At 44.9% G+C, this 9,953-nt stretch overlaps 1 protein-coding gene across 1 annotated transcript; it reads left to right on the top strand.

Annotated features, from left to right (window-relative positions):
* Positions 1-4,888: 4,888 nt before the first annotated feature.
* On the top strand, positions 4,889-9,575 carry LOC121586612 (cartilage matrix protein-like; the record flags this gene model as incomplete). Its single annotated transcript, XM_041903444.2, has 4 exons — positions 4,889-4,987; positions 5,951-6,182; positions 7,074-7,226; positions 9,440-9,575. Coding segments are annotated over 4 exons (597 nt in total), but the record flags the coding sequence as incomplete, so codon positions are not given.
* Between the last annotated feature and the right edge of the window lie 378 nt (positions 9,576-9,953).

Here is a 9,953-nt window from a genome sequence, read left to right as displayed (position 1 = left end):
AATAAACATTTTTGCTAAAAGTATTATTATATTATTGATTGACTATGACTTTTCAGATCACCCAGTAATGCTATCTCTGGCAGTCTCTATGGGGGTGCCACAGGGTTCAATTCTCGGGCCAACTCTATTGTATGTGTATATCAATGATGTCGCTCTTGCTGCTGGTGACTCTCAGATCCACCTCTACGCAGACCATTTTGTATACATCTGGCCCTTCATTGGACACTGTGTTAACAAACCTCCAAACGAGCTTCAATGCCATACAACACTCCTTCCGTGGCCTCCAACTGCTCTTAAACGCTAGTAAAACTAAATGCATGCTCTTCAATCGAAAGCTGCTTGCACCCGCCCGCCCGACTAGAATCACTACTCTCGGCAGGTCTGACTTAGAATATGTGGACAACTACAAATACCCAGGTGTCTGGTTAGACCGTAAACTCTCCTTCCAGACTCACATTAAGCATCTCCAATCCAAAGTTAAATCTAGAATCGGCTTCCTATTTCGCAACAAAGCCTACTTCACTCATGCTGCTAAACATGCTCTCATAAAACTGACTATCCTACCGATCCTTGACTTCGGCGATGTCATTTACAAAATAGCTTCCAACACTCTACTCAGCAAATTGGATGTAGTCTATCACAGTGCCATCCGTTTTCTCACCAAAGCCCCATATACTACCCACCATTGTGACCTGTATGCTCTCGTTGGCTGGCCCTCACTACATATTCGTTGCCAAACTCACTGGCTCCAGGTTATCTATAAATCACTTCTAGGCAAATCCCGCCTTATCTTAGATCATTGGTCACCATAGCAACACCCACCCGTAGTATGCGTTCCAGTAGGTATATCTCACTGGTCATCCCCAAAGCCAACACCTCCTTTGGCCACCATTCCTTTCAGTTCTCTGCTGCAAATGACTTGAACGAACTGCAAAAATCTCTGAAGCTGGAGACACTTATCTCCCTCACTAACTTTAAGCATCAGTTGTCAGAGCAGCTTACCGATCACTGCACCTGTACACAGCCCATCTGTAATTAGCCCACCCAACTACTTCATCCCCATATTGTTATTTACATTGTTATTTATTTTGCTAATTTGCACCCCAGTATCTCTATTTGCACATCATCTTCTGCACATCTATCACTCCAGTGTTAATACTAAATTGTAATTATTTTGCACTATGGCCTATTTATTGCCTTACCTCCATAACTTACACTACATTTGCACACACTGTATATAGATTTTCTATTGTGTTATTGACTGTACGTTTTGTTTATTCCATATGTAACTCTGTGTTGTTGTTGTTTTTATCGCACTGCTTTGCTTTATCTTGGCCAGGTCGCAGTTGTAAATGAGAACTTGTTCTCAACTGGCTTACCTGGTTAAATAAAGGTGAAATAAATAAAATAAAAATTTAAAGGGTTAGCGCCAGGTAAATATTGCAATCCTTTAGCCATTCCTGGACCTGTGTCCAAAAACAAGCTACAAATTGACAAATTATCCAAAACAAATTATCTAATGATTCTGTCTCTTCGCAGCAAAATCTGCAGAGCTGGGAAGATTGTATCCCCCATATAAATAACATTCTATTGGTAGCAAGAATTTTATATAGTAATTTAAATTGAAAAATTCTAAGTTTTGAATCCGGCGTTGTTTTGCGTATCAGTTCATAAACACTATGCCATGGAATCGGTACGTCAAAAATCTCTTCCCAACTATTTTGCAATCTATATGGGACGGCTGTCAATCCTTTGGTCCTTAAATTAAACTGGTATACATTTTTATTTATAATAATAAATATAATATGCCATTTAGCAGACGCTTTTATCCAAAGCGACTTACAGTCATGCGTACATACATTTTTGTGTATGGGTGGTCCTGGGGATCGAACCCACTACCTTGGCGTTACAAGCGCCGTGCTCTACCAGCTGAGCTACAGAGGACCACATTTATCAAAGTTTTCTTTAACCAATTATGTTCTTTAATGCAAGGCCGACAGACAAGTTCCTTAATTTTTCCCCCTTCCACTTTCCTCTTCCATTTTTGCGGTAATGCTGCAATTATTTGGTTGTAATTTTGGGTAGAGCAGACATTTCCATATGTTTTTGTTAGCTGCATGTGCGACATAACTCCACCAGTCCTACCGATTATATAATTTTCAAAGATTATACATTTTTTAAACATTTTTAAACATTTTTTTTTTATCAATTATTATATTTGAGTTTAACCACAATATTTGTTGCATTATTTGTTCTGTTGTTTCTGGAGGATTAATTTGAAATTGCAACCAACTTTCTATGGCTTATTTTAGAAATAGTGATATTTGGGAGATGATTTCCTTTTCAAATAACTGAAAGTGAGAGGTTGTAATATGAATAAAGGGAAAAAGGCCATTCTTGAACATTGTGTGAGGCAATCTTACTAATTTGCTAGAAAACCAGTTCGGATTTAAGTATAACTTTTGTATGACTGAAGCTTTTAGTGATAGGTCTAATGCTTTAATATTTAATAATTTCTGTCCTCCGAATTCATATGAATTATATAAATAGGCCCGTTTGTGTATTTTGCTTTGTTGAGTTTATTGAGGAGGTGACAGCTGTTTTTGGAAAACCTCTCTCTCTCTCTCTCTCTCTCTCTCTCTAATATAATATAATAATATGCCATTTAGCAGACGCTTTTATCCAAAGCGACTTACAGTCATGCGTGCATACATTTTTTTGTGTATGGGTGGTCCCGGGGTTCGAACCCACTACCTTGGCGTTACAAGCGCCGTGCTCTACCAGCTGAGCTACAGAGGACCTCGCTCTCTCTCTCTCTCTCTCTCTCTCTCTCTCTCTCTCTCTCTCTCTCTCTCTCTCTCTCTCTCTCTCTCTCTCTCTCTCTCTCTCTCTCTCTCTCTCTCTCTCTCTCTCTCTCTCTCTCTCTCTCTCTCTCTCTCTCTCTCTCTCTCTCTCTCTCTCTCTCTCTCTCTCTCTCTCTCTCTCTCTCTCTCTCTCTCTCTCTCTCTCTCTCTCTCTCTCTCTCTCTCTCTCTCTCTCTCTCTCTCTCTCTCTCTCTCTCTCTCTCTCTCTCTCTCTCTCTCTCTCTCTCTCTCTCTCTCTCTCTCTCTCTCTCTCTAACTCCAACCCCTCTGAGGGGTGAAAGTGAAGCTTCTGATTAGTGTTCCACTAGTGTTAATCAAATCAAACCTCCAATCAGCTACAGCCATGGGCAGGCCCAGTTTCTAGCTGTTTGAATGGCGCTTGTATATAGCCAATCATGTTGGATAACCCTCCCAGGGGTGGAGCTGCATGTAAACAGGGATGGGTTCCTATTGGACGAGCCTTGGAAACAACCAATTACATTTTCTAATTCCCAACTCTTTTTCAATTTGGACAGTAAAGCTATTGGGTCTACAGGTCTAAAGCAGGTACAAATCTCTCCAATCTCTCACACCCCTGTCTCTTTAAAGATCCACTGTCTTCTACAACAAACATCAGATTCCAGTAGATCCTACCGGATTCCTTTTAAATCACTAGATCTCAGTGGGTCCTTAAAATCAACTGTAGATATTCCTCCAGGTTTCAAACTGACATAGTGTTATTCTCTCCCCTAACCCCCACCACCCCACCCCTGTGTCTGTCTGTGTGAGTGTGTCTGCGCGCATGCTTGTACGTGTGCCTGTGTGTGTGTGTGTGTTTGTGTGTGTGTGTGTGCGTACTTGTGTGTGTGTGTTCCCTCCTGTTAATGTATGTCTTCCCTCCTGTGTATGTGTGTCTGTGCATGCCTAAACACAGTGGACTTGTGTGCCAGTGGAGATCATGACTGTCAGCAGGTATGCATCAGCGCACCAGGGTCATTCAGGTGTGCCTGCAAGGAGGGCTTCAGTCTACTGGAGGATGGCAAAAGCTGCAGTGGTGAGTGTGTGTGTATGTGTTTGTGTGTGTGTGTGTGTGTGTGTGTGTGTGTGTGAGAGAGAGTAAGTGTGTGTTTGTGTGTGAGATTGAGTGTGAGAGAGAGAATTATAGAATGTATGAGTATTGTAGAATTTGAGTGTGATGTGTATGTTTCATTCCCTAACACCCCCCATCTGCCTCGCCCCTCCCAGCCTGCAGTAATGCCGCCACAGATGTGGACTTCAGGAAAAAGAAGAGGACCCCATTCTCATTGACAGGGCTGTACTGGAGCAGGTTGAGAGCTTCAAGTTCCTTGGTGTCCACATCACCAACAAACTAACATGGTCCAAGCACACCAAGACAATCGTGAAGAGGGCACGACAAAACCTTTTCCCCCTAAGGAGTCTGAAAAGATTTGGCATGGGTCCTCAGATCCTCAAAAGGTTCTACAGCTGCACCATCGAGAGCATCGTGACTGGTTGCATCACTGCCTGGTATGGCAACTGCTCAGCCTCCGACCGCAAGGCACTACAGAGGGTAGTGCGTACGGCCCAGTACATCACTGGGGCCAAGCTTCCTGCCATCCAGGACCTCTATACCAGGCGGTGTCAGAGGAAGGCCCTAAAAATTGTCAAAGACTCCAGCCACCCTAGTAATAGACTGCTCTTTCCGCTACCACACAGCAAGCGGTACCGGAGCGCCAAGTCTAGGTCCAAGAGGCTTCTAAACAGCTTCTACCCCCAAGCCATAAAACTCCTGAACATCTAATCTAATTTGATTTGAGATGTGGTGTTCCTGATCTATGGTTCTATAAGCGTGCGTCCAGAGAATTTGTGCTGGTCAAGAAGTGGATAATAATAATAATAATAATAATAATAATAATAATAATATGCCATTTAGCAGACACTTTTATCCAAAGCGACTTACAGTCATGTGTGCATACATTTTTACGTATGGGTGGTCCCGGGGATCGAACCCACTACCCTGGCATTACAAGCGCCATGCTCTACCAATTGAGCTACAGAGGACCAACCAGATCATAGACAAACTGGACGTCTCCGAGACCAGGGCTCATGTTGGACTGGTCCAGTTCTCCAGCTCTGTCAAACAGGTGTGTGATATAACGTCTTGTCATAGTGTTGTATGAACAAAGTTAAATCTGTTAGATAGGTAACTCTTGGTGCCACAGAGTCTGAATGCTAAGGATTCCAGTATGACGAGGGAGCTTACTGGGGTTTATCTTAGAATGATTGATAGATGGAATATACTGACTTGGGTACAGGGTGATACAACCAGAGTGAGGGGTGCCACTGATGGTTACCAGATGTTGTTGAAGAAACGTGTAACATGAAGTATATAAACCGAGAGATTTCCTTTGTCCAGAGTTCGGATGACAAGAGGCAAAGCACGTGCCGTTTGTTATACGAACCCGGTACCGTATCAATTAAATACTTTGCATCAACTCTCCATCTAAGTGTTAAATATATTCTTGCATCATGAATTACTTGATACCAGAGGAACTCATCATAACAGATTGGTGTCTAAACGAACAGGATGCAGTTTACAGCCGAAATAACAGGTAAGCAGACTTTCATTATATTGATTATGTGGTATATTATCTGTAGTAAAGCTGAGCTGTAACGAACGTTTAAAATTCAATATTTTTTTAGGGGAATAGATTAGTGGTTTTCAAGTATGTAAACATATGTAAGGAGAAATATCAAATTAGACAATGACATGGTGCTATGATTCAAAACAGGGTGTGTTCAGAGTAATGAGTAAAAAAGCAACAGAGGATAAACGAGTGGGCGCAGGACTTCCCTTAATTTGTAATGGCATTATAAAGAGAGTGGGTGTTAGTCCCTTAAAAGAGAATGGGCGCAGGAATTCCCTTAATGTTTAAAGTACATTATAAAGAGTGAGTGGGTTTTATTCCCTTAATGTTTAAAGTACATTATAAAAAGAATTACTTGATACCAGAGGAACTCATCATAACATTGTGAGAAATCTTTGACTAACTGTGATAACTCACAACCTCCCCACCCTCCTCCTCTTCCTCCTCCTCCCGTCTCAGGAGTTCCCTCTGGGTCGTTACAACAACAAGAAGGACCTGAAGGACGCGGTGAAGAAGATGGCCTACATGGAGAGGGGGACCATGACAGGCCAGGCCCTGCGCTACCTGACAGACAGCAGCTTTGCACCAGCCGGTGGGGCACGGCCCGGGGTCGCCAAGGTCGGCATCGTGTTCACCGATGGACGCAGCCAGGACTACATCGGAGACGCCGCCAAGAAGGCCAAGGAGCAAGGTGAGGGAGGGAAGGAGGGAAGGAGGGAGAGTGTTTAAGTGTGTGTGAAAGGATGTGTGAATGCATGTGTAGTGATCTCCAAGGGTCAGTCATGTTTATTTTATAACGTTTTACTGTGGATCCACTCTGCATGAGGTATTAAAGTGTTTGTATCTGTCTCTAATCATGGTCTTTCTAACGCCCCCCCCCTCTCTCTCTCTCCCTCTCGGTCTCTCTCCCTCCCCCCTCTCTCTCCCTCTCTCTCTCTTCCCCCTCGCTCTCTTCCCCCCTCTCTCTCTCCCCCCCACTCCCTCTCTCCCCCAATCTCTCTAATCTCCCTCTCTCTCTCCCCCAATCTCTCTCTCCCCCAATCTCTCTCTTCCCCCCTCTCTCTCCCCCCAATCTCTCTCTTCCCCCCTCTCTCTCCCCCAATCTCTCTCTTCCCCCCTCTCTCTCTTCCCCCTCTCTCTCCCCCCAATCTCTCTCTCCCCCTCTCTCTCTCCCCAATCTCTCTCTTCCCCCCCTCTCTCTCCCCCAATCTCTCTCTCCCCCCATCTCTCTTCCCCCTCTCTCTCTCTCCCCATCTCTCTCTCCCTCTCGCTCTTTCCCCCCTCTCTCCCCAATCTCTCTCTTCCCCCTCTCTCTCCCCCTCTCTCTCCCCCCTCTCTCTCTCCCCATCTCTCTCTCCCTCTCGCTCTTTCCCCCTCTCTCCCCAATCTCTCTCTTCCCTCTCTCTCTCCCCCCTCTCTCTCTCTCCCCAATCTCTCTCCCCCTCTCTCCCCCAATCTCTCTCTCTCTCCCCCTCTCTCTCTCTCTCCCCCTCTCTCTCTCTCCCCCAATCTCTCTCTCCCCCCACTCCCCCTCTCTCCCCCCCTCTCTCTCTCTCCCCCCACTCCCCCTCTCTCTCTCTAGGTTTTAGGATGTATGCTGTGGGCGTGGGTAATGCTGTAGAGGATGTGTTGAGGGAGATAGCATCAGAGCCAACAGGAGAACACTACTTCTACACCGCAGACTTCAAAGCCATGACGGCCATCGCTAAGAAGCTGCAGATCAACATCTGTCAAGGTCCGACACACACACACACACAGTGCTTAATTTGAGCCGGATGAACAGGATCCGGCACCTCTCAGATTTGACTTTGTTTGTTCCGGCACCTATTTGCCCAGATCCGGTACCTTTCGCAGCATGATTTATTAATTATTTCACTGTTCACACTGTAGACATTCTAATAAAAGCGATCAGCATTAAATCAAGTTGCCTCCTTGTTATTTCTCCCACCCTCCAGAAAGACCATCATGTAAAAGCGCAGTGATACTTCTATGTAATCATCATATCTTGCCACACTGATTCCAGACCTGCTCTCTTATTTGTACATAGAGGTTATGGGGAGGGCCAGCGGGGTAAGTAACTGATTTTGACACAGGTCTTGGTAGTGGTGGTCAGCTAGTGAAGTGGTCCCTACGTAATCAGTGTTGCCAACTTAGTGACTTTGTCGCTATATTTAGCGAGTATTCAGACCCCTCTAGCGACACATTTTCAAAAAAGCGACTAGCAACAAATCTAGCGACTTTTTCTGGTGTTATTGGAGACTCTGACATGAAAGCACGTATTGTTCTTACTCTTCTCAACGAGCAGCGGGTGCTGCCGTGGGGGTGGGGGCCCCACCCCTGTCCCAAAGCACTCACAGGCGGCCCAGTCCTCGCGCAGCTTTTTACTCACTTTTTGTCTCTCCCACAACGTTATTCCTCTCTCCTACAGCATCCATCACAATTACATGCAGATGGCCAATTATGCAAATTATATGATGATGTCATTTAGCGACTTCTAGCGACTTTTAGGACAGCCAATAGCTACTTTCCTTACTGAGGAGTTGGCAACACTGTGTAATCACGTCACGTAGCCTAGTCTAGTCGTCTCCCTGCTGAATTTGAATTGTGGGAAAGCCAAATATTTTTTTTTATAAGAAAACGCAATCAAGTTTTTTTTAAAGTAAAAATATCCAGAGAAAGTGGGTGAATCGAACCCAGAACGAGCCAGAGAACTGTCAGTGCCGGAGGAGAGGAGAGAGGGGCAAACTGTACCTAATGGCAATGCTAATCCCGCCAGTTCAGCATCATCACCGGCACCTCCACTAGCTAGTAGGCCTACTAGCGAGTCAGACTCAGCGGGAGATGGAGAAGGGGAGCTGGGGGGAGGGGGGCAGTACATCCACCGACAAAGTGCTTGGAGCAGGTGCAATTTGCAGTTCAAGAACAAGCAAACGTATAACTCGTGGCTTGTCATGCAGAATTCAAAGTTGTGCTGTACAACATGCAAAAAGATAGGGAGCTTCGGTCTAGAAACGACTGGAGGGCTTAAACTAGCAAAAGAGTGGGTGGAATGTACAGTAAATTAACATCCTATGCATCAGACATAAAAAAAAATAAAAAATATAAAGAACTCTCATAAAATGGGTTTTTGAACATGCCTGAACCAAGGCGCATTTGGTGGCAGCAAGCTTTGTAGACAAGCTAAAGAGGACACCCAGGTTAACAAAAATGTATACTAAAATAGACACTACAGCCAAAGTCTTCAGAACATCCTTAGAAGGAGGCTAAACATCACAGCCACATGCCCGCTCATGGCTTTGAGCAAGAAGCTGACTCTCAGGAGTTAAATGGACTTGACATGGGGAGAGTCATTGTGGGAGGTTTTGAAAACTAAGGTAGGACGTTTTTTTTCCTTTACCTTCACAGCACAGAACAAGTTTGTAATCTGAATATGTGCTTCATATTATCACATAGGCAGGAGGCCTATATATTCTCATATGTATGTTCTGCTGTAGCCTACTATGTGTTCCGGGACCTTCCGATTGACAAATTAAGCACTGCACACGCACACATGTTCACACACAGCTGTTTGAGAGAGCTGGAGTACTGGACCAGTCTAACGTGAGCCTTGGTCTCTGAGACAACCAGTTTTTCTATGATCTGATTGATCCACTTCTTGACCAGCTGCAAGGTTCTCTGGATGCACGATCAGGAACACCACGTCTGTGGCGGCCTTACTGCAGGCTGGGGGGACAAGGGAGGATGAGGGGTGTTAAACACAAACACATCACACTCAAAACTCTGCACTACACATATATTTAATCATTTACTCACTCACTCACTCACACACACCCACAGAATGTCTTTCCTGCTCATAAAGTAAATCTCCACTACCTTGTGTGACTATGCTGTCTGTCTTTATAGAGGAGGATGCATGTGAATGTGACTTTATGCTGTCTGTCTTTACAGAGGAGGACCCATGTGAATGTGACTCTGTCGTTAAGTTCCAGAAAAAAGTAGAAGAAGCCTTACAGGCACTAACGAAAAAACATATCCTTTACAAGAGTGTGAGAGTATGGTAAAGGTGTTGTGTGACCACTGTGTGTTACATCTGTCTTTCTGTGGTTTCCTTGACTCTGATTTCACTGGAGGCCGTGTTGAAGAGGATTGCTGCACTGGAGAACGAGATCGGCGGAGGACACACAAACAATCCCCTGAAGAGGATCTTATGACCTGTGAGTTTTAACCCCTGCCCCCTTTCTCTTTAATCCCGCCTCTCTCTCTCCCTCACCTTGTCCATCACTGGGTTCCCTGGAGATGCAGCACCGGTCACCATGGTAACCCATCTTCTGTCTGTGCCCCTAAAAGTATCCCCCCCCCCCATAGGCAGCCTGTCTGTGCGTTATTAAAAGTATTTCCTCATAGGGAACCGGTGTTTGTAACACTGAAGGTCCTATCTTTAAGATGGCCTGTGCTTGAGCAA

This window comes from Coregonus clupeaformis, chromosome 17 (assembly GCF_020615455.1).
Source record: "Coregonus clupeaformis isolate EN_2021a chromosome 17, ASM2061545v1, whole genome shotgun sequence".
In the NCBI taxonomy this organism is placed as follows: Eukaryota; Metazoa; Chordata; class Actinopteri; order Salmoniformes; family Salmonidae; genus Coregonus; species Coregonus clupeaformis.
Note: the sequence above shows the minus strand (reverse complement) of the source record. Positions and strands in the feature narration are given on the sequence as shown.